Here is a 25,642-nt window from a genome sequence, read left to right on the forward strand (position 1 = left end):
TACTTTATTGATCCCTGTGGAAAATTCAGCACCACAGTTCGCTCACAATAGACAATAAACACTTAGGTATTTTTACATGTGAATAATGTAAATACAGTCTATTATACAGCACTATTCACATGTGAATAACATAAATACAGTTTATTATACAGCATTATTCACATGTGAATAACATAAATACAGTCTATTATACAGCATTATTCACATGTGAATAACATAAATACAGTCTATTATACAGCATTATTCACATGTGAATAACATAAATACAGTCTATTATACAGCATTATTCACATGTGAATAATATAAATACAGTCTATTATACAGCATTATTCACATGTGAATAACATAAATACAGTCTATTATACAGCATTATTCACATGTGAATAATAGAAATACAGTCTATTATACAGCATTATTCACATGTGAATAATATAAATACAGTCTATTATACAGCATTATTCACATGTGAATAATATAAATACAGTCTATTATACAACATTATTCACATGTGAATAACACAAATACAGTCTATTATACAGCATTATTCACATGTGAATAACATAAATACAGTCTATTATACAGCATTATTCACATGTGAATAATATAAATACAGTCTATTATACAGCATTATTCACATATGAATAACATAAATACAGTCTATTATACAGCATTATTCACATGTGAATAACATAAATACAGTCTATTATACAGCATTATTCACATGTGAATAACATAAATACATTCTATTATACAGCATTATTCACATGTGAATAATATAAATAGTCTATTATACAACATTATTCACATGTGAATAACACAAATACAGTCTATTATACAGCATTATTCACATGTGAATAACATAAATACAGTCTATTATACAGCATTATTCACATGTGAATAGTATAAATACAGTCTATTATACAGCATTATTCACATGTAAATAACATAAATACAGTATTATACAGCATTATTCACATGTGAATAACATAAATACAGTCTATTATACAGCATTATTCACATGTGAATAATATACATACAGTCTATTATACAGCATTATTCACATGTGAATAACATGAATACAGTCTATTATACAGCATTATTCACATGTAAATAACATAAATACAGTATTATACAGCATTATTCACATGTGAATAACATAAATACAGTCTATTATACAGCATTATTCACATGTGAATAATATACATACAGTCTATTATACAGCATTATTCACATGTGAATAACATGAATACAGTCTATTATACAGCATTATTCACATGTGAATAATATACATACAGTCTATTATACAGCATTATTCACATGTGAATAACATGAATACAGTCTATTATACAGCATTATTCACATGTGAATAACATAAATACAGTCTATTTTACAGCATTATTCACATGTGAATAATATAAATACAGTCTATTATACAGCATTATTCACATGTGAATAACATAAATACAGTCTATTATACAGCATTATTCACATATGAATAACATAAATACAGTCTATTATACAGCATTATTCACATATGAATAATATAAATACAGTCTATAATACAGCATTATTCACATGTGAATAACATAAATACAGTCTATTATACATTTAAGTACAGTCAAAACGGAACATTAGGGCAGCACGGTGGAAGAGGGGTTAGTGCGTCTGCCTCACAATACGAAGATCCTGAGTAGTCTTGGGTTCAATCCCGAGCTCGGGATCTTTCTGTGTGGAGTTTGCATGTTCTCTCCGTGACTTGCGTGGGTTCCCTCCGGGTACTCCGGCTTCCTCCCACCTCCAAAGACATGCACCTGGGGATAGGTTGATTGGCAACACTAAATGGTCCCTAGTGTGTGAATGTTGTCTGTCTATCTGTGTTGGCCCTGCGATGAGGTGGCGACTTGTCCAGGGTGTACCCCGCCTTCCGCCCGAATGTAGCTGAGGTAGGCTCCAGCACCCCCCGCGACCCCGAAGGGAATAAGCGGTAGAAAATGGAAGGATGGAAAACAGAACATATGCGTTATACGGTCTGATGGCTGTCGGTATGACATACCATGATATATGCAGAGGTGTACTTATAGCAATTATATAACTACCGTATTTTCCGCACCATAAGGCGCCCTGGGTTATAAGCCGCGCCTTCAATTAACGGCATATTTCAAAACTTTGTCCACCTATAAGCCGCCCCGTGTTGTAAGCCGCATCTAACTGCGCTAAAGGAATGTCAAAAAAAACAGTCAGATAGGTCAGTCAAACTTTAATAATATATTAAACCCAGCGTGATGTGGGCGCGCATGGAGTCGTATATCAACATGGACGAAGCTGCGTGAAAAAAGCCACCCGGCCTCTTCGCGTAAACTTAAACTTACCTTAACCACTCGCTCATCTTTTCTTCATCCATCCCTTCGAGTTAGCTTTTATGATGACGCCGGCTGGAAAGGTCTCTTTTGGCAAGGTCTTCCTTTTGAATATCACCATGGGTGGAAGTTTCTGGCCATTAGCATGGCAAGCTAGAACCACAGTGAAGGATGACTTCTCATTCCCTGTGGTGCGAATATTCACCGTACGTGCTCCCGTTGTATCCACAGTGCGGTTCACAGGAATATCAGTTGCTGTGAAATAGTAATCCGTGTGCGGATGGAGAGATTGCGTCTTTTCATGAACCGGATCCCTGTCGCTTTGTAGGAGCCATTTTGTGGTCTTTACAGATGTAAACACACAAAGGAAATGATAATATCCGCGCGCTTTTTCTTCTTCTACGCGGGCGGGTGGTTGCTTACAGTAGAAGAAGAAGCGCTTCCTGTTCTATGGGGGCGGGTGCTTACCTTGGCGGTTGCTTGCGTAGAAGAAGAAGCGCTTCCTGTTCTACCGGGAAAAAAGATGGCGGCTGTTTACCGTAGTTGCGAGACCGAAACTTTATGAAAATGAATCTTAATATTTATCCATATATAAAGCGCACCGGGTTATAAGGCGCACTGTCAGCTTTTGAGAAAATTTGTGGTTTTTAGGTGCGCCTTATAGTGCGGAAAATACGGTATTATATATACTTTTTACAGGGCGCAGAGTGTGAAGGGGGGTCGAAATATGTTCTACTTCCTAGTGTGGGCGTAACAGAAATTATTTCTAGAGTGAAAGTACTTTTACTTGAGTACAAATGACCCCGCCCACCTCTGCACGTTCAGTGATCGCCTGCACTAATATTTACTTTCCTACTAACACGCTGTTTGGCAAGTTTTTACACCTGAGTTTCCTCAAAAAACAATTTGTCTGTCCTGCAGTCCGTGAAGAAGAAGATCTCCTCCCTGGGCAGCAAGAGTGGAGCTCCAGGACGGAGCGCGTCAAAGAAGAGGAGGAGGAGGCTGATATCTCCAACTTGCCCGTGATTGACGTCATCGTGAAGAGTGAAGACGATGAGGTCAGAGGTGAAAGTGAGGAGAAGAGAGAGGCGGAGCCTCCAAGCAGCAGCCCAACAGAAGCTGATGGAGACCACTGTGGAGGATCACGTCGCACTGACAACACCCGCTTTAAAATCTCTAAGTCTGACAAAACTTTTGGCGATCCCGACACAAACTGTCACAACGGAGAGAAACCTTTCATGTGCTCAGTTTGCGGAAAGGGATTTTTTCGAAACGAGCATTTGATAACGCACACAAGAACGCACACGGGAGAAAAACCATTCATTTGCTCAGTCTGCGGCCAAAGGTTCTCTCAAAAGGGCAGCCTGGGGAAACACGCCAGGACGCACACCGGAGAGAAACCCTTTCCTTGCTCGGTCTGCAACACCCGGTTTAGCGACCGCTCGACACTAGTCAGGCACACGAGGAGGCACACCGGCGAGAAACCCTTCTCCTGCTCCATTTGCCACGCCAACTTCAGCCACCGCTCGACTCTGGTGGCCCACGTGAGGGCCCACACTGGAGAGAAACCGTTTCCGTGCTCGGTTTGCGGTAAGAAGTTCCCGTTGAAGACTCAGCTGACGAGGCACATGAAAATACACGCCGGGAAGAAAGTGTACAAGTGCCGAGTGTGCGGGGAAATATTCTCTTACAGTTACCAGCTCAACAACCATCAGTGCTCTGGTGAGAACAGCAGCAGTACAAACTTTTGACAGACGTTGACTTCCCTCGAACAGTCATCAGTGTTAAGCATTTATAATCACAGTCCTTTTTAGGCGTCTTTAAACACTGCTCTTGATGGACCACAATAAGATACACTGTATTGGCAAAAGTATTTAGCCACACATGCAAATTATGAGAATCAGGTGTCCTAATCACTTGGCCCGGTGTATCAAATCAAGCACTTAGGCATGGAGACTGTTTCTACAAACGTGTGTGAAAGAATGGGCCGCTCTCAGTGATTTCCAGCGTGGAACCTGTGCAACAAATCCAGTCCTGAAATTTCCCCGCTCCTAAATATTCCAAAGTCAACTTTATTCAAAGAAAAGTGAAGAGTTTGGGAACAACAGCAACCAAGTGATAGGCCACGTAAACTGACAGAGAGGTCAGCATAGTGCAAAGACTTTCTGCACAGTCAGTTGCTACACAGCTCCAAACTTCATGTCACCTCCCAATTAGCCCACGTACAGTACGTAGAGAGCTTCATGGAATGGGTTTCCATGGCCGAGCAGCTGCATCTAAGTCTTACATCACCAAGTCCAATGCAAAGTGTGGGATGCAGTGGTGTAAAGGACATCACCACTGGACTCTAGAGCAGTGGAGACGCCTTCTCTGGACTGATGAATCACACTTTTCCATCTGGCAATCTGATAGACCAGTCTGGGTTTGGAGGTTGCCAGGAGAACGCTACATTTCGGACTGCATTGTGCCGAGTGTGAAATTTGGTGGAGGAGGAATTATGGTGTGTGGTTGTTTTTCAGGAGTTAGTTCCAGTGAAAGGAACTTTGAATGCTCCAGGATAGCAAAACATTTTGGACAATTCCATGCTCCCAACCTTGTGGGAACAGTTTGGAGCGGGCCCCTTCCTCTTCCAACATGACTGTGCACCAGTGCACAAAGCAAGGTCCATAAAGACATGGATGACAGAGTCTGGTGTGGATGAACTTGACTGGCCTGCACAGAGTCCTGACCTGAACCAGATAGAACACCTTTGGGATGAATTAGAAGGGAGACTTGAGAGCCAGGCCTTCTCCACCAACATCAGTGTGTGACCTCACCAATGGAAGAATGGTGGATAATTGCTATAAAGACACTCTGCAACCTTGTGGACAGCCTTCCCAGAAGAGTTGAAGCTGTAATAGCTGCAAAAGGTCATATTAAAACCTATGGGTTAGGAATGGGATGGCACTTCAACTTCATATGTGAGTCAAGGCAGGTGGACAAATACTTTTGTCAATATAGTGTATGTTGGTTGCATCATTGTTGTGTAGCACAATACTATAAATATGATTGTATTTCTGTTACACTCGTTTGTGTATGTTTGTACTACATTGGTGTTTGCACCTTTTTAAAATAAGAAATAGCTCACTTTTGACTGTTTCGTTCAGTTCATGTGCTGCTGTGACGTCACCACTCGCATTTGATAATATTCACCCACTATTAATATATATATGAATATAATGTATATATATATATATATATATATATATATATATATATACAGTGGGGCAAAAAAGTATTTAGTCAGCCACCAATTGTGCAAGTTCTCCCACTTAAAATGATGACAGAGGTCTGTAATTTTCATCATAGGTACACTTCAACTGTGAGAGACAGAATTTGAAAAAAAAAATCCAGGAATTCACATTGTAGGATTTTTAAAGAATTTATTTGTAAATTATGGTGGAAAATAAGTATTTGGTCAATAACAAAAATTCAACTCAATACTTTGTAATATAACCTTTGTTGGCAATAACAGAGGTCAAACGATTACTATAGGTCTTTACCAGGTTTGCACACACAGTAGCTGGTATTTTGGCCCATTCCTCCATGCAGATCTTCTCGAGAGCAGTGATGTTTTGGGGCTGTCGCCGAGCAACACGGACTTTCAACTCCCTCCACAGATTTTCTATGGGGTTGAGGTCTGGAGACTCCAGGACTTTCAAATGCTTCTTACGGAGCCACTCCTTCGTTGCCCGGGCGGTGTGTTTGGGATCATTGTCATGCTGGAAGACCCAGCCACGTTTCATCTTCAAAGCTCTCACTGATGGAAGGAGGTTTTGGCTCAAAATCTCACGATACATGGCCCCATTCCTTCTTTCCTTAACACGGATCAGTCGGCCTGTCCCCTTAGCAGAAAAACAGCCCCAAAGCATGATGTTTCCACCCCCATGCTTCACAGTAGGTATAGTGTTCTTGGGATGCAACTCAGTATTCTTCTTCCTCCAAACACGACGAGTTGAGTTTATACCAAAAAGTTATATTTTGGTTTCATCTGACCACATGACATTCTCCCAATCCTCTGCTGTATCATCCATGTGCTCTCTGGCAAACTTCAGACGGGCCTGGACATGCACTGGCTTAAGCAGGGGGACACGTCTGGCACTGCAGGATTTGATTCCCTGTCGGCGTAGTGTGTTACTGATGGTAACCTTTGTTACTTTGGTCCCAGCTCTCTGCAGGTCATTCACCAGGTCCCCCCGTGTGGTTCTGGGATTTTTGCTCACCGTTCTCATGATCATTTTGACCCCACGGGATGAGATCTTGCGTGGAGCCCCAGATCGAGGGAGATTATCAGTGGTCTTTTATGTCTTCCATTTTCTGATAATTGCTCCCATAGTTGATTTTTTCACACCAAGCTGCTTGCCTATTGTAGATTCACTCTTCACAGTCTGGTGCAGGTCTACAATTCTTTTCCTGGTGTCCTTTGACAGCTCTTTGGTCTTGGCCATAGTGGAGTTTGGAGTCTGACTGTTTGAGGCTGTGGACAGGTGTCTTTTATACAGGTAACAAGTTCAAACAGGTGCCAATAATACAGGTAACGAGTGGAGGACAGAAGAGCTTCTTAAAGAAGAAGTTACAGGTCTGTGAGAGCCAGAGATCTTCCTTGTTTGAAGTGACCAAATACTTATTTTCCACCATGATTTACAAATAAATTATTTAAAATTCCTACAATGTGAATTCCTGGATTTTTTTTTCACATTCTGTCTCTCACAGTTGAAGTGTACCTATGATGACAATTACAGACCTCTGTCATCATTTTAAGTGGGAGAACTTGTACAATCGGTGGCTGACTAAATACTTTTTTGCCCCACTGTATATGTATGTACATGTATGTATATGTATATTCACTTCACTTCACAACAGATTGGTGGTTTTCGCTGATATAAAGACTTTCAGGTGTTTATATATGTTTATGTTGAAGTATTTGGCAGACGCTTTTCTCCAAAGTGACATACATCAAAAATACATATAAAACAATCAGTGTAAACATGATCATTTAAGGGAAGAATGTAATAGAAAATATCAATACAAAGTGTCAAGACAGAATAAACTCTCTGCTGCTGCAGCAACAGAGATACAGTCTATAAGATATATAGATATCTAATGTATTCATACATTGTTTATGTAGCATGTATATATAACCTCATCATATTGTTTCTTCTACTTCAAAATAGCTGACCCTTCTCTGGGATTATATTCCCAGTTTTGATCTGGTCACTTCTAGCATATAAGAATATTCTGTTACTGTTAAGCAAACTATGAATAATAAAACATGTGTCCTTTATCATAGCTACACGTATGAGGAAAAAAGCGCGTGAAAATCAGTGGTATTCAGTGAGGTAAGGTGAATTAAATGTCATTGCTCCTGCCAAATGAATTGCACTGAGTGGAGCGGATCACCACTCCAAGATGGCGGCCCCGCGTCTCGTCAGCGCCAGTAGGCAGTAGCGCTCCATGCTGCGTACCCTTAGAACATGGCGGCGGATGTACGCATGCGCACATTGCCGATTTATGGAATTGAGCGTGCAGCGTTGTCTTTTCTTCTTGTTGTACAAATTGTACTTAATATCACTTTAATCCATGTTTTTGTATAACTAACTGTCTGTAGTACTCATTATTTCATTATTCGATCCCGGCGTTCTGTCGAATCGAGCTGCTTTTGTCAAAAAAAAGAGCTACCAGTTGTTCTTCCTGTGTGCGCATGCTCAGTAGCGTTGAGTAGCCCAATTGGTCGGAACACCGGAAGTGTTTTGAAGCCTTCCTCGCTAGCTTAGCATCGCTAGCTGCTAACAAAGAGACAAAGCGGAAGTGATCGACACGTCGCTAAGTGTGCGTTTAAAGTGTTGTTATTGTGTGAAAATGTGCAAAGTAGAAATGCTGAGAGTGTTGGTGAAGCAGCGACTAACTGCTGCCGTCGAAGAAACATTTGTAGTTTTCGAATGAACGATAGCAGAATACGAGGAGGAACTTTCTAGAACAAAAGAGGAGAACGAGCGACAACGTCAACTACTGGACGCTCTTTTCAACAAACATCAACAAACAGGTTTGTTTACTTCTTTATTTCTCACGTGTTGACTCATTTGCCAAAAATATGATTCCCGGGTGCGGCCACTGCTGCTGCTCACTGCTCCCCTCACCTCCCAGGGGGGTGATCAAGGGTGATGGGTCAAATGCAGAGAATAATTTCGCCTCAGCTAGTGTGTGTGTGACAATCATTGCTACTGTAACTTTTAGCTTAATTTCAGCTGCAACACACACACACACACACACACACACACACACACACACACACACACACACACACACACACACACGTGTAACCCGCTTGATTTTTGTTTGTTTGTATTTGATGTTATATACAATCTTCACAGCCTGCGTTCAATTCGATGAGACGACAAAACATTTGAGCTAGTATTGATGTTATTTCAACATCGATACAGTCAAATAAAGGAGTGAACAAGGTAAAGACTTTATAAACAAGTTGTGACGACGTTCACCTGCTGCATGTTTCCTCACATCATTAACTCTCACTCTGCACGCTGTGTTGAGAAAAATAAAATCAACAACAAATAGTTTTCTCCTTGACTGAATACTTTTAGCATGGGGACAATATTGTCCACACCGGTCTCCATCTAAACTCTTAAATGCACGGCGAGAAGTGAGGGAAAATGAGGTTAAACCAAGCGATGGGTTCCGTTTACTCCGGGGGGAAATCTCCCGAGCAAAGTCCGTGTCGTTCAAGCCGGACGACGCTAGTGCGCATGCGCCTGACTTCCTGTCGCCTAAAATGCATTAATAAATAACGGGTTTCGGTAATTTAAAAGTTAGACGTATTACTAACCGTCGCGAATTGTCATTATACCGTTTACTGTTACATCCCTCGTTCTTTAACAAGTAAAAAGTCAAGGGCGGTCGCGCTCTTGCCGCAAATGTTGGTCAACTTTTTAGGGAATGACGGCAAGTGACGAGGGCGGTCGTGGTCGCGGCTTTTGCCGCAGTTGCCGTGGTTAAATTCGAGCCCTGCTGTTGTTGTTTAACTCAGAAGACTATTTAGGCATGTTTATTTATATTCAAAATATCCACATTTCATAATATCCAACAAAAATAACATTGAAACAATCATTTACTCCAAATGATATCCTTTCATCATTTCTACATTCTTTTTAAATACAGTAGGAGATGTACATAGTTTAGTTCCACTGTCAACTTTGTTCCATAAACTAACACCTCGGGTTTAAATACATTGTCCATCCATCCATCCATTTTCTACCGCTTGTCCCTTTCCTCTTCTAAATCTCCATTTATTAAAGATCTCGCTTCCTTTTAGATCATATTTACTTTCTCTTTAAACAAATCTTTTCTTGAAGGTTGTTTGGTCGAATTGTTGTGCTTTGTAGATGATTATCATATTTTCTGGACCGCACTGCGGGCGAGCGGGTCCAGTCAGGTTTTTTCATATATAAGGCGCATGAAAGGGGTTTATTAGGGCCCGCATGGCCCATTGCATAAGGACTCCCAAAGGGAGTCCTTATGCAATGGGACATAGGGACCTATTGCATTTGTAAGGTTTTATTATTATTATTCTTCCGCAAATTTGCGCTGTAATTTGACCCCCTTAGCATGCTTCAAAACTCACCAAATTTTACACACACATCAGTAATATACGGCAAAACTTTTTATCAAAACCCCAAAACTCAAAATTGCGCTCTAGCGCCCCCTAGAAAGAAAACTGCTTATAACTCCCAGTACGAATGTTGTAGAGACATGAAACAAAAACCTCTATGTAGGTCTTACTTAGACCTACTTTTCATTAGTTAATTTTCTCGGGCAAAAATCAACAGGAAGTTGGCAATTCCCCCTTCAAGACAAAAAAGTACTAAAAACAGTAACTTTTGCCTCTTTGAGCTGTATTTTCACCCTCTTAACATGCTTCAAAACTCACCAAACTGAACACACACATCAGGACTGGCAAAAATTGCGATCTAATAAAAAAACCTAACACCAAATCTCAAAATTGCGCTCTAGCGCAATTTTTGAATAAAACGCAGAAAAAACTGCTCCTCGGAAGAAAAAAATGACAAAACTGCCTGTAACTCCCACTGGGAAGGTCGGAGAGACATGAAACAAAAACCTCTATATAGGTCTCACTTAGACCTACATTTCATATATTGACAACCCCCAGCAAAAATCAACAGGAAGTTTGCAATTTCCCCTTCAAAACAATTTTTTTTTATAAACCGGTCACTTCTCTTCAAACATTATCTCCTCTGAGCGCGTTTGTCGTATCAGCTTCAAAATAACACAGGAGAGAGATTGAACCCTTCCAAATAAAAGTTATAGAAATAATTTTTCTAACTGCTCCGGTTTTGATTTTATGAGCCTTCAAAGAACCGCTGCGCTGGTTTTTTTTTTAAGATGGCTGCTTAAAAGCAGGAAGCACCAGCGTGCCCACACAATGCAGACAAGGTAGGTACACTAGACAAAAGTCTTGGGACACTTCAGACTAAAAGTAGGCAAAAGTATTGGGACACTTGGGACTAAAACTTGACAAAAGTATTGGGACACTTAGGACTAGCACCGCGGGCCCGACCAATGCTGCTTGCAGCTTTAATTATGATTTGTTTCTAACTGTAAAAGACTTCCTTGTGGTCTACATCAGTGTTTTTCAACCTTTTTTGATCCAAGGCACATTTTTTTGCGTTGAAAAAATGCGGAGGCACGCCACCAGCAGACATCATTAAAAAACTAAACTCAGTTGACAGTAAAAAGTCACAATTGTTGGATATGACTTTAAAGCATAACCAAGCATGCATCACTATAGCTCTTGTCTCAAAGTAGGTGTACTGTCACCACCTGTCACATCACACCCTGACTTATTTAGACTTTTTTGCTGTTTTGCTGTGTGTAGTGTTTTACTTCTTGTCATGCGCACCTATTTTGGTGGTTTTTCTCTTTTTTTGGTATTTTCCTGTAGCAGTTTCATGTCTTCCTTTGAGCGATATTTCCCGCATCTACTTTGGTTTAGCAATCAAGAATATTTCACTTGTTTTTATTCTTTGTGTGGACATTGTTGATTGTCATGTCATGTTCGAATGCACATTGTGGACGCCGTCTTTGCTCCACAGTAAGTCTTTGCTGTCGTCCAGCATTCTGTTTTTGTTTACTTTGCAGCCGGTTCAGTTTTAGTTTGGTTCTGCATAGCCTTCCCTAAGTTGCAATGCCTTTTCTTAGGGGCACTCACCTTTTGTTTATTTTTGGTTTAAGCATTTGATACCTTTTTACCTGCTTTCTGCCTCCCGCTGTTTCTGACATCTACAAAGCAATTAGCTACCGGCTGCCACCTACTGATATGGAAGAGTATTACACGGTTACTCTGCCGAGCTCTAGACAGCACCGACACTCAACAACATCACATCATTTGCTGACTATAATTACTGCTTTGCAAGAAATGTTTTTAATCCAAATAGGTGAAATTGGATAATCTCCCACCAGACTGTATAATAATAATAATAATAATTAAAGCTGCAAGCAGCGTTGTTCGGGCCCGCGTATTTGGCAGGTGCTAGTCCTAAGTGTCCCAATACTTTTGTCTACTTGTAGTCTGAAGTGTCCCAAGACTTTTGTCTAGTGTACCTACCTTGTCTGCATTGTGTGGGCACGTTGGTGCTTCCTGCTTTTAAGCAGCCATCTTAAAAAAACAGCATTGCAGCAGCATCAGCGCAGCGGGTCTTTGAAGGGTCATAAAATCAAAACCGGAGCAGTTATAAAAAAAGCGCTTCTGTTGTTGTAATCACAAGGGTTCAATCTCTCTCCTGTGTTAGTTTGAAGGCGAAACGACAAACGCGCTCAGAGGAGATAATGTTTGAAGAAAGGTGACCGGTTTTTACAAAAATGTTGTTTTGAAGGGGGAATAGCAAACTTCCTGTTGATTTTTGCTGGGGGTTGTCAATTTATGAAATGTAGGTGTAAGTGAGACCTGCATAGAGGTTTTTGTTTCATGTCTCTCCGACCTTCCCAGTGGGAGTTACAGGCAGTTTTGTCATTCTTTTCTTCCGAGGAGCAGTTTTTTCTCCGTTTTATTCAAAAATTGCTGTAGAGCGCAATTTTTGAATTTGGGGTTAGGTTTTTTTATTAGATCACAGTTTTTGCCAGTCCTGATGTGTGTGTTCAGTTCGGTGAGTTTTGAAGCATGTTAAGGGGGTCAAATTACAGCGCAAAGAGGCAAAAGTGACTGTTTTTAGTACTTTTTTGTCTTGAAGGGGGAATTGCCAACTTCCTGTTGATTTTAGCCCGAGGATGTACAATTATGAGAACTAGGTCTAAGTCAGACCTACATAGAGGATTTTGTTTCATGTTTTTCCGACCTTCCTAGTGCGAGTTACAGGCAGTCTAGTTTTTTTTTTCCTAGGGGGCGCTAGAGCGCAATTGTGATATTTGAGGTTCGGTTTTTTTATTAAAAGACAATTTTCGCAGGTCCTGATATGTGGGTCAAATATGGTGAGTTTTGAAGCATGTTAAGTGGGTCAAATTAGTGCTCAAAGAGGCGGCAAAAGAATAAGAAAGAAAGAATAAAACCTTACAAATTCAATAGGTCCTTATGTCCCATTGCATAAGGACTCCCTGTGGGAGTCCTTTTGCAATGGGCCATTGCGGGCCCTAATAACTGGGATTTATATAGCGCTTTTCTAAGTACCCAAAGTCGCTTTACATGTAGAACCCATCAATCATTCACACCTGGTGGTGGTAAGCTACTTTCATAGCCACAGCTGCCCTGGGGTAGACTGACGGAAGCGTGGCTGCAATTTGCGCCAACGGCCCCTCCGACCACCACCTATCATTCATCATTCAATTCACCGGTGTGAGTGGCACCGGGGGCAAAGGGCGAAGTGTCCTGCCCAAGGACACAACGGCAGCGATTTTTGGATGGTAAGAGGCGGGGAGCGAACCTGCAACCCTCAGGTTTCTGGCACGGTTGCTCTACCCACTACACCATGCCGCCCCCTCACGGCACAATAGTGTGCCGCTGCACAGTGGTTGAAAAACACTGTATTAAACAGAACAAGAAGCAAGGAATCAGGCAGAGACAGAAAATGAATTTAGCTCATGAGGAGAACGCATGGAGCTGCACACAATAGATAATAACTAGAGCAACGGCCTTTAAGCATAAGAGTTGTGTGATAACTTCTATATAATTAAGTCTGCAGGACTTAAGTGCTCTGCTGTTTTTAGGAATATGTTGCAAAAATGTCAGCAAGTTTATAAACATGTGAGTTTTGAACAGCACTCGTCGGTTTAAAGTTACTTATAGGCGGGATTTTGTTTTTGTGTGTTTTGTGTTTTTTTTTTTTTTGGTAAATAGCTGTGGAAACTGAGAATATGGACAACTGGGTTCCAGAGTTGGTCCCAAACATGCACCTTGAAGTCACGTGAGGGGCTTTTGACCAATCATTGAAGAGATTCTCTGGCTATACTCTCTCTGATTGGTCAAAAGCCTCACACATGACGACAGTGAGTTTAGGACCAACTCTGAGACTTGTTCTCTGTGTAGACGACTTTGCTTTAACTGTGTGGCGAGCGCCCCCTAGTGGTGGCCAACATACTGTCTAACAACTCTTCATAACGTTAGAAAATGATTGTTAGAACAGATATTTAAAGAAGAAAAAAAATATGAATGAATAAAATATGTATGAAAACCTAAAGAGTAATTTTTAAAAAAAGCAAACGTGTATATTGTTTCAGGGAAAAGTTGAAATGTTGACGCTAATTCTGTAAAAAAACAACAAGAAGAAATGATTTATATTTTACTGGTTTTAAAAGTGAAAGTATTTTAATTTTTTTGACAATCAGGAGAAAAAGTTTGGACACTTGTGTGATTAGAATAGAATAGAATAGAAAGTACTTGACTGATCCCTGGGGGAAATTCAGCACCACAGTTCGCTCACAATAGACAATAAACACTTAGGTATTTTTTACATGTGAATAATATAAATACAGTCTATTATACAGCATTATTTACATGTGAATAATATAAATAGTCTACTATACAGCATGATTCACATGCTAGACATAAATACAGTCTATTATACAGCATTATTCACATGTGAATAATATAAATACAGTCTATTATGCAGCATTATTCACATGTAAATAGTATAAATACAGGCTATTATACAGCATTATTCACATGTGAATAATATAATATATATACAGTCTATTATACAGCATTATTCACATGTAAATAACATAAATACAGTCTATTATACAGCATTATTCACATGTGAATAGTATAAATACAGTCTATTATACAGCATTATTCACATGTGAATAGTATAAATACAGTCTATTATACAGCATTATTCACATGTGAACAATATATATACAGTCTATTATACAGCATTATTCACATGTGAATAATATAAATACAGTCTATTATACAGCATTATTCACATGTGAATAATATAAATACAGTCTATTATACAGCATTATTCACATGTGAATAACATAAATACAGTCTATTATACTGCATAATTCACATGTGAATAATATAAATACAGTCTATTATACAGCATTATTCACATGTGAATAATATAAATACAGTCTATTATACAGCATTATTCACATGTGAATAATATAATATATATACAGTCTATTATACAGCATTATTCACATGTGAATAATATAAATACAGTCTATTATACAGCATTATTCACATGTGAATAATATAATAATATATATATACAGTCTATTATACAGCATTATTCACATGTGAATAATATAAATACAGTCTATTATACAGCATTATTCACATGTGAATAATATAAATACAGTCTATTATACAGCATTATTCACATGTGAATAACATAAATACAGTCTATTATACTGCATAATTCACATGTGAATAATATAAATACAGTCTATTATACAGCATTATTCACATGTGAATAATATAATAATATATATATACAGTCTATTATACAGCATTATTCACATGTGAATAGTATAAATACAGTTTATTATACAGCATTATTCACATGTGAATAACATAAATACAGTCTATTATACAGCATTATTCACATGTGAATTATATAAATACAGTCTATTATACAGCATTATTCACATGTGAATAATATAAATACAGTCTATTATACAGCATTATTCACATGTGAATAATATAAATACAGTCTATTATACAGCATTATTCACATGTGAATTATATAAATACAGTCTATTATACAGCATTATTCACATGTGAATAATATAAATACATAAATAAATTATAAAACATAAATTAGACGCTACATGGAGTCCGTTCTTTAAAACCGTCCAGGCAGGTTTTTTTGTTCATCCAACTGTTCTGTACTTTGTCGCATTAATGTGATTTTACTATATAGGAACATAACTGATCTTTCAATTTGAAGGTCTAAATGTGGGTTTTTATTATATTTTCATTCATTGCCCAGCCCTAACTTAACTTCACAGTGAAAAAAAAAAAGATTATTTTTGTATGATTTTATTTGGCCGTGGCAAAGACCCGCAGGTTTGTTTGTTTTGTTAAAAGTAGGCTGTACCAGATTTAGCACCATGCTAATTTTCCATCTAACATTTAACATCCACAATTAAAAGTACACAGGATTTAAAATACATAACAAAATTGAAATGACTTAATGAAAAGATACAAGTGCAATACACAGAGAAAGTGTGAGTTACAAATCAGTTAGTCATAACCCACCACTTGACTTTCATTCAACTTACCTTAAACCTGCACTTCTGTCATAATACATTCAAACTACTTGTTGAATGTTTTTGTGTCCTGCAGTCTGTGATGAGATGGAGCAGGAGGAGGCAGAGCCCCACCACATTAAAGAAGAGGATGAGGAAGCTGATATCTCCAAGTTTTCAGTGACTTGCGTCACTGTGAAGAGTGAAGATGATGAGGTTAAAGGTGAAAGGGAGGTGGAGGCTCCAAGCAGCAGCTCAACTCATGAGGACCACCGTGGAGGATCACAAGCAGACTTAGCTCCACTATCAGATAGTGACGACGTAACATCACACTCCTCTGACACCGACTCCATAGCTGACACTGAAGTAAAACCCTTCGCGTGCTTGGTTTGTGGAAAAGCGTTTACTCGAAATGCAAGTTTGATATCGCACAAAAGAACGCACACGGGGGAAAAACCTTTCATTTGCTCAGTTTGCGGTAAAACCTTTTCTGAAAAGAGCAGCCTGAGGAAACACACGAGAACACACACCGGAGAGAAACCGTTTTCCTGCGCGGTGTGCAAAAAGAGCTTTCGTTACTACTCGACGTTGGTGACCCACAGGAGAGTGCACACCGGAGAGAAACCGTTTTCTTGCTCCGTCTGCCAAACAAGCTTCCGGTTTCAGACGTCGTTGAATCAACACATGCGGACGCACACAGGAGAGAAACCGTTTGCCTGCGCAGTTTGCGATAAAAGATTCTCCCAAAAGTCAACTCTGACAGAACACGGGAGATTGCACACCGGGGAGAAACCGTTTTCATGTTCGGTGTGCGACACAAGTTTTAGGTATCACGCGTCGTACATTCAGCACATGAAAAGACACGCGGGTGAGAGTTTGTGATGAACTGGTGGCCAGGGCCGCCCCTCCTCTTGTGTTGTGTGAAGTAGTTACTTGTCACTTCATGTCATCTTTTCACCGCAAACATCTTCCTGCACCGTCACTGATTACAATACAGGACAACTGATCCCATAAAATGTGTATTCATTCCTTCAAAAGTCTGCAGATTTCTTGCAATTTGTGACAAAATGTGTCATCTTGCTGAGTAATCGAAATAAAACTTGTATTTGAATTTCTCAGGGCATTGAGTTGATTGCAAATTGATGGTTCTCTCGTCTGAGAGGATGGTGCAGGATCCACAGTATTTATTCTCTAAGGTAAGGCGACTTGTTTTGTTGTTTCCCGCACTTTGGTTTAGTTTCTCTTACTTCTAGATGTGTCTGGCTGCGGCTTTACACCTGCTCAGCGCACTGGTTTTTCCCCTGCTCCTGGTTGGCGACCACGAGGCGCAGCTGGCTCTGGTTGCCAATCAAGATAGTTGTTAAGTCAGCGTTGAGTAAAACACTCTGCATGTCTTCCTGCTTTGTTTCTCGCTTTGTCTGTGTTTTTATCCTTTTTTCATATATATATATATATATATATATATATATATATGTGTGTGTGTGTGTGTGTGTGTATATTGTTAGGAATGTGTCACACTACCTACACACACCCCTTGTAAAAATTCAAAACGGTTCATTCCTAATGGTAGCAGCAAAGTGACAGAAAAGAGGTAACAATATTAAGGCTGAAACGACGCGTCGACGTCATCGGTTACGTAAATATGTCGACGCCGTTTTTGTGCGTCGATGCGTCGCATATTTACGTCACACCACCGTCATGGCGGAGCGCAAAGCAGACGATGCGAGCGGTGCGAGCGAGGGGAAAAAGGCACGCCAAAAGTCGTCAAAAGTGTGGGAGTATTTCAATAAACGGCCTAATAATGTTGTAGCGGCGGGGGGTGCATGTAGCGTGCTTAGTCTGGAGGCTAAATACACACGGTGTTTTGTGTAACTGTTGTTTAGTAAGGAAGTGTTGATATTCTTTGCTTAGTTTGATAAATGTTGGAGCAGTTTGCTTCATCAGGAGGGTGAAGTCGCTCAACTTCAAGTGTTGGATTTAACTGTGTTGGATCATTGGCTGCTGGTGAGAGCTTAGAAAAAGGGGCATTTTTCTACCAGTAGACAGCGTTTAAGATTGAGTGTTTCACTGCTAAATTAATAATATATTTATATTGAATATGGATTTTAAATATGTATCTAAATAGGTGGTTAATTGGTTAGGTATTTATGTATTTGCATATTGGGTTTTCTGCTGCATTTATCTATTGTGTTTCTGGGTTTAAATGTATTTTATATGTATCTTGGTGCATTTATGTTGAGACAATTTATTTAAAATATGTTTTAACTTAAAGGGAAAAGATGTGTCCATTTTCTTGCACTTGTTTAATGGTTAAGAGTTTGATTGCCTAATTAATAATTGTAAATTATGGGATTGATAATTGATTGATTTTTTACAGCATGTTAATCTTGTGGTGTTTTGTCCTTAAAGGTTTTTCACCTACTAAAGAAGCTAAAGGCTACTAAAGAAGCTAAAGGCTACTAAAGGCTACTAAAGACAGCTAAAGACAGCTAAAGAAACTAAAGTCTACTAACACTGCTAAAGACTGCTAAAAAGACTAAAGAAGAAAAAAGAAGCTGTTTCTTGGTTGGAAAAACTGTTGCAAACGAAAGGAAAATAAAAGTAAAAAGTAACTACGGTCTGGTCTTTTGAGTGAAATCCAGAAGCCACATTCAGCATTGGTACATCCCTTCAAGTGTGGGATAAGCACAGCGAAAAAAGCAAAACACTTGACAGTTGTTGTATGCACACTGTGTCGAGCGGAAATGGCCTATCATAGCAGCACAACGGCTATGAAGGAACATTTGAAAAGAAAACACCCGACAGCGTTCTTGCCATCACCATCAACTAGTCAATCGTCCGCGTGAGTATACGTTGTCATCATTACACAAAAACACGAATGTGTCATTTGTATCTGCGTTGTAAATTCATAAACTAAAACACCGTTTCGCTCTGAGAGGCGCGTTTGGCGTGCCTGTTCAGTGTTTACAAAGACACTAACGTTAATTAGTTGTGCAAATACCTTTTACAACATTAACAGTTACATATACTATGTACAAACCAACAATTAACTTTCACTTTAATCATACTATCATTGTTGTGTTATTAAGCAAAATAAGCAATAATTTTACTTTTGTTGAAATGTTTGCACTGTTACAGACTATTTCGTTTTGCACTTTTTTGTATTGGATGTTTATCTTTATTTTTGTACATTTTAAAGCAAAATAAGCAATACTTTTACTTTTGAAATGCTTATACTATTGCAGAATATTAAGATTTGCACTGGATGTTTACTTTTATATTTGCACATTAAAAAGCAAATAAGCTACTTTTAATTTTGTTAAATGTTAAAAGTTTTAAATGTTTACATTGTTACAGAATATTTTGTCATGTTGTTGTCAATGTTGACTGAGTGGCCATACTTTTTTTTTTGTAAATAAGTCATGCCTTTTGAAAAAACTGGCCTACATTTATTTTTTCATCTTCATTTTAAATAAAAAAATAATCGGTAAAAGGAAAAATAATCTATAGATTAATCGAAAAAAATAATCTATAGATTAACCGATTAATCGAAAAAATAATCTATAGATTAATCGATAGAAAAATAATCGTGAGCTGCAGCCTTAAACAATATAGCAAAATCTATTTGTGGCAGCATCAGACAAAGTTATGTTCACGTTTCACTTTTGCACCTAATAGCACATAACGGTGGTGCGTTCAAGGACCCTTTAGAAGGGTCAATAGTTTTGAAAGACGGGCGAGACTTGACTTCAGATGCACTAATAATCAAATAATTATATATCATTATGATTATTGTTTTTTAATCCACTGATGATAATCTACATTGATCGCATAATCTTTACCAAAGGGAAATTTGACGTAAACGTTATCATATTTAAAGTGAATAATCTCAGATTATATAAATACTAAAACTCTCAATCTCGCTACTTTATCTTAAATGTGTCTTTGTCACTGTAAACTTAATATAAATTAAATATTTTTGGGGGGGTTTAAGAATATTTTAGAGAGCCTTTAGCCATCCTTAAAATGCTCACTGATTATTGTCAAACAAGTGAAGTCAATAATATTATCTAGTACATGTAAACATACTGAGGGTGTGTACGTGGGGCAGTGATGTTTGGTTTAGAGTCGGGTTGGGGGTGGCGGGGCCTTCAGGGGTCTAATAATAATTAAAGCTGCGAGCAGCATTGGTCGGGCCCGCGTATTTGGCAGGTGCTAGTCCTAAGTGTCCCAATACTTTTGTCTACTTTTAGTCTGAAGTGTCCCAAGACTTTTGTCTAGTGTACCTACCTTGTCTGCATTGTGTGGGCACGCTGGTGCTTCCTGCTTTTAAGCAGCCATCTTAAAAAAAACAGCAGCGCAGCAGCATCAGCATCAGCGCAGCGGGTCTTTGAAGGGTCATAAAATCAAAACCGGAGCAGTTAGAAAAAAAAAAGCGCTTCTGTCATTGTAATCACAAGGGTTCAATCTCTCTCCTGTGTTAGTTTGAAGGCGAAACGACAAACGCGCTCAGAGGAGTTCGTTTTTGAAGGAAGGTGACCGGTTTTTACAAAAAAATTGTTTTTAAGGGGGAATAGCAAAGTTCCTGTTGGTTTTTGCTGTGTGTTGTCAATTTATGAAATGTAGGTCTTTGTTTCATGTCTCTCTGACCTTCCCAGTGTGAGTTACAGGCAGTTTTGTCATTTTTTTCTTCCGAGGAGCAGTTTTTTTCTGCGTTTTATTCAAAAATTGCTCTAGAGCGCAATTTTTAGATTTGGGGTTAGGTTTTTTCATTAGATCGTACTTTTAGCCAGTCCTGATGTGTGTGTTCAGTTTGGTGAGTTTTGAAGCATGTTAAGGGGGTCAAATTACAGCTCAAAGAGGCTAAAGTGACTGATTTTACTAACATTTAGTGTTGAAGGGGGAATAGCAAACTTCCTGTAGATTTTTGGCCGAGGAAATAAATTAATACAATTTAAGTCTAAGTGAGACCTACATAAAGGTTTTTGTTACATGTCTCTACGACATTCGTACTGGGAGTTAGAAAAAGATTACTTTGTAGGGGGCGCTAGAGCGCAATTTTGAGTTTTGGGGTTTGGTGTTTTTACCAAAGAGTTTTATTCGAGTTTATTTATGTGTGCGTCAAATTTGGTGAGTTTTGAAGCATGTTAAGGGGGTCAAAGTACCGCGCAAAGCTGCGGAATAAGAAAGAATAATAATAAAACCTTACAAATTCAATAGGTCCTTATGTCCCATTGCAAAGGGAGTCCTTATACAATGGGCCATGCGGGCCCTAATAATAAGTACACTTTTCAAAAGTTGGGCCACAAAAATGTTAGAGCCGTCCCTGTTCTCGACAGACTTACTATTACTAACGTTAAATAGCTCTGAGAGTAACATGGCGCCTTGTGGTCACGTGAGGGTACTTTTGACCAATCAGCAAAGAGATGACCTGGTCTATACTCTCTCTGATTGGTTAAAAGTGACCACGTGGTGTCGTGTTTGGGACCAACGCTTGTGTGAAATAGTTTATACACTACTGCCATCTAGCGGCTCAAAAATGCCAATACCTTCAAATCTACTAACTATACTACAAAATATGTATTTTAGTAGCCGATGTGACAATATTTTTTTAAATAATTATCACATCGTCCAATACAATATTCAAAATATTGTTACTGGTTATTGGTGTACATTAACACGAGTATAAATGGACGGTGGATGTACGCATGCGCACTCTGCGCAATGGCGATTTGTGGATGTATCATATCGTACTTCTTGTCACTTCACTCCGTTTTTTTTTAATAATAATAATTATAATCATTAATCATTAATAATTATTCGATCCCGAATCGAGCTGCTTTGTCACACAAATAAAAGCTACCAGTTTGTAGTTCGTGCGTGCGCATGCTCAGTCGAGTTGAGTGGCTCTAGTTTTGATAAAGCATCTCGATTGGTCAGAACACCGGAAGTACTTAGAACTGAGGAAAAAACGCGGAAGTGATCAAACACTGCTAGCTTAGCTTGCTAGTTAGCTTAGCTTATTAGCCGCTTACGAAGAGACGCGGACGTGATCAACAGTGAAAATGTGTCAAGTAGAAATGCTGAGAGTGTTGGTGAAGCAGCGACTAACTGCTGCTGTGGAAGAAATATTTGTAGTGTTAGAAAGAACGATAGCAGAATACGAGGAGGAACTTTCTAGAACAAAAGAGGAGAACGAGCGACAACGTCAACTACTGGACGCTCTTTTCAACAAACATCAACAAACAGGTTTGTTTACTTCTGTTTTTGTCACTTCTCACGTCTTCACTTATATCAGTTGCGACATTTCTCTGAAGAACGACGAGAGTGGATTCCTTTGAGGAAAAACGGCCACTTGACGTCCATCCATCCATCCATTTTCTACTGCTTGTCACTTTCGGGGTCGCGGGGGGTGCTGGAGCCTATCTCAGCTACATTCGGGCGGAAGGCGGGGTACACCCTGGACAAGTCGCCACCTCATCAACACAGATAGACAGACAACATTCACACACTAGGGACCATTTAGTGTTGCCAATCAACCTATCCCCAGGTGCATGTCTTTGGAGGTGGGAGGGGCCTATCCCCAGGTGCATGTCTTTGGAGGTGGGAGGGGCCTATCCCCAGGTGAACAGGACTCCGAGGTACTTAATTGAACTCCTCCACTTGGGGAAAGATTTCCTCCCCAACCCGGAGATGGGACTCCACCCTTTTCCGGACGAGAACCATGGACTCGGACTTGGAGGTGCTGATTCCCATCCCAGTCGCTTAACACTCGGCCGCGAACCGATCCAGTGAGAGCTGAAGATCCTGGCCAGATGAAGCCATCAGGACCACATCATCTGCAAAAAGCATATATATATATATATATGTATATGTATGTATGTATATATGTATGTATGTATGTATGTACGTATGTATATGTATGTATGTATGTATATGTACGTATGTATATATATATATATATATATATATATATATTATATATATATATGCATATGTATGTATGTATGTATATGTACTAGAGATGCGCGGATAGGCAATTTATTTCATCCGCAACCGCGTCAGAAAGTCGTCAACCATCCGCCATCCACCCGATGTAACGTTTGATCAGAACTGCACCCGCCCGCCATCCGCCCGAAGTTTTATTTACGGAGGCAATAATTGAGCATGGATTTCCAATTGCACTGGCTGATCACATGGGACAGTTAAATGTTTGTAATGCAACCTTTAAAAATCATTACGCGGTGATCGCGGTCCCAAAAATAAACTTTTCTTGCATGATAATGTCCAGAAAAATTCGCTTTATATTACTATAGAGTCCTTTTAACGAATGAGTTTGATGGTTTATCACAAACCTTAAATGAAAGAAGTCCTTTGTTCTCCTGCACCATGCATGCGCTTTGGCCTTGCTTCGTGTTTGGTGCGCAATCCTGTCGGCTGTATTTCACAGCACGACATACTGTTAAAAGTGTTTATACTATTTATGCTTTGAATTCCAAGTTGAAGAAATCTTGTTAAATGTTGACAGCATAACTACCAAAATACAGAAGTATGTCCTTAATATTTTTGCAGTGCTATTTCTGTTGAAAAGTTCAAATGATTACATTAGAGATGTGATGTGCCACTTTTCAAGTGTCTGATGGCTTAAATTAATTTTCATGAATTTTTCATATTTTGAATTCTTTTGAAAGGCTTACAAAAAAACTACATTTGAATTGTAATTCCATGCTATTGACAGGACTATTAATTTTAATGAAGTTAGCTTACCATGTTTACAGTATGATAATTGTGATAGAAATGTGAATTTTAGGCACAGAATATTTTTTACAATTGAACAAGGCAGTAGATTATACAAGCTTGGACAGAAAGTTAATAATGACACCAATTTTTTTTTTTATGGAATTGTTTAGTACTGTTTTACCATTTGTTTACTGTAAAAAGTGTTTATACTGTTTATACTTTCAATTAACAAATTGAAGTCTTGTGAAAGGTTGACAGGATAACTGGCATTAACTGTCAAAATAATTTCTAACTATTGAAGTTAGCTTACAGAATAAACATGTCAATCAACCCATATGATTTTTGCTGTAATATTTTTGTTTTGAAAAGTCACTGTGACTGATAGAAAAGTGATGGTTTTAGCAACATTTTAACCTGTCTGAATGCTAATAATCATTTTGCGTCGGGGGGCGAAGCCCTGAACCCTCCACCAGGACTTTGTCCTGGACCTACCGGGGCTGCGGCCCTTGGACCCTGGCTACTAGGTTTTTCTGATTTCAAAAGTTGGCAGGTATGGTGAGGTTATAAAGCTTTTGCCTGTTAAAGAAAGGAGACTGATCCAATGCAGCACGGACTTTCGCGTGCCACGCTGTCACAACCCAGACGCACACCAGTGCGCAATCATATGGGAGCCGCGCTGAGCGCACCTCCAAGCGCGTCTCGCTGCCGGCGACGGCCGGGTATGAGCCCGACGCTCCAGCGCCATCCATTTTCAGGGCTAGTTGATTCGGCAGGTGGGTTGTTACACACTCCTTAGTGGGTTCCGACTTCCATGGCCACCGTCCTGCTCTCTATATCAACCAGGGTGAGCCCCACCCCTTTCGTGAGTGCACTGCGCGCGGAGTGACCCCTGTTACGCGCCCCCGGCAACAGGGGTGGCGGGCAGGTAAGCTGCGCGGGCGGAGCGCGCGGAGTGACCCCTGTTACGAGCCCCCGGCCACGGGGGTGGCGGGCAGGTAAACTGCTTACCTGCTGCGCGTGACGCCGGCCGCGGCGAAGGCGGACGAGGCGGGGTGTCGGTGCGGTGGGCGCGGTGGTGACCCTGGACGTGCGTCGGGCCCTTCTCGCGGATCGCCTCAGCTACGGCTCCCGGTTGGGCCCTCTCGGGGGAAGGGACCTCGGTCCCGGACCCCGGCGAGGCGTCCCTTCTCCGCTCCGTAAAAGTGTCCATCTCTTTTTTTTTCTTCTTCTTCTGTTGTGGCATATGCTGCAGGTGCCTGCTCGTTTTTCGTATGTGGGTAACAACATTTAACTATGTATATATATTTACCAATTGGTTTAACTGCCACCCGCAAAAAAAAAAAAATCTAATTAATCCGCCCGACCCGACCCGCGCGCGGATAAAATCTTTTTTTTTTTAATTTCATCCGCCCGATCCGCGGATAATCCGCGGACTCCGCGGTTGTGCCCGCAAACCGCGCATCTCTAGTATGTACATATGTATGTATATATATATATATATATATATATATATATATATATATATATATATATATATATATATATATTATATATATGCTGGAACCAATGATTGATTATTAACAATGTTTCTTATGGGAAAATCTGTTTCACTTTATCAATGTTTTGGTTGGCGAACCATGTTCAAGAACCAATTAAGTTCGTGGATTGAAGGCACAATGTAGAAAGAAAAAAATGTATATAAAACATCAATGATTAAAAATGGGCTAAAAACATAAAACGTGTAACAGGAAGTAGTTGAAACGTTGATGCTAATAACACGAAGAAAG

At 39.6% G+C, this 25,642-nt stretch overlaps 2 protein-coding genes across 2 annotated transcripts in view; both read left to right on the forward strand.

Moving 5' to 3' along the window:
- The first annotated feature begins 3,154 nt into the window (after positions 1-3,154).
- LOC133608427 (uncharacterized) lies at positions 3,155-17,212 on the forward strand. The gene is made up of 3 exons (XM_072913397.1): positions 3,155-3,227; positions 3,279-4,079; positions 16,213-17,212. The coding sequence occupies exons 1-3, from the start codon at positions 3,155-3,157 to the stop codon at positions 16,995-16,997; spliced, it is 1,659 nt and encodes a 552-aa protein (XP_072769498.1). The 3' UTR covers positions 16,998-17,212.
- A 4,920-nt stretch (positions 17,213-22,132) lies between these two features.
- The window catches only part of LOC133608417 (uncharacterized), a 29,671-nt gene continuing 26,161 nt past the window's right edge, over positions 22,133-25,642 (forward strand). Inside the window, exon 1 of the mRNA XM_061963632.2 lies at positions 22,133-22,364. Coding sequence (XP_061819616.1) covers positions 22,181-22,364 — 184 coding nt within the window. The 5' untranslated portion in view covers positions 22,133-22,180. The remainder of the gene's footprint in view (positions 22,365-25,642) is intronic.

The sequence above is a fragment of the Nerophis lumbriciformis genome, linkage group LG06 (assembly GCF_033978685.3).
Source record: "Nerophis lumbriciformis linkage group LG06, RoL_Nlum_v2.1, whole genome shotgun sequence".
Lineage (NCBI taxonomy): Eukaryota > Metazoa > Chordata > Actinopteri > Syngnathiformes > Syngnathidae > Nerophis > Nerophis lumbriciformis.

Excerpts from the sequence above, each read along its gene's own strand:
- LOC133608427 (XM_072913397.1), top strand. The coding sequence starts at position 3,155 with ATGACCCCGCCCACCTCTGCACGTTCAGTGATCGCCTGCACTAATATT. Across the intron at positions 3,228-3,278 it reads TCCTACTAACACGCTGTTTG|TCCGTGAAGAAGAAGATCTC; the intron begins GCAAGTTTTTAC and ends TCTGTCCTGCAG. Across the intron at positions 4,080-16,212 it reads CAACAACCATCAGTGCTCTG|TCTGTGATGAGATGGAGCAG; the intron begins GTGAGAACAGCA and ends TGTGTCCTGCAG.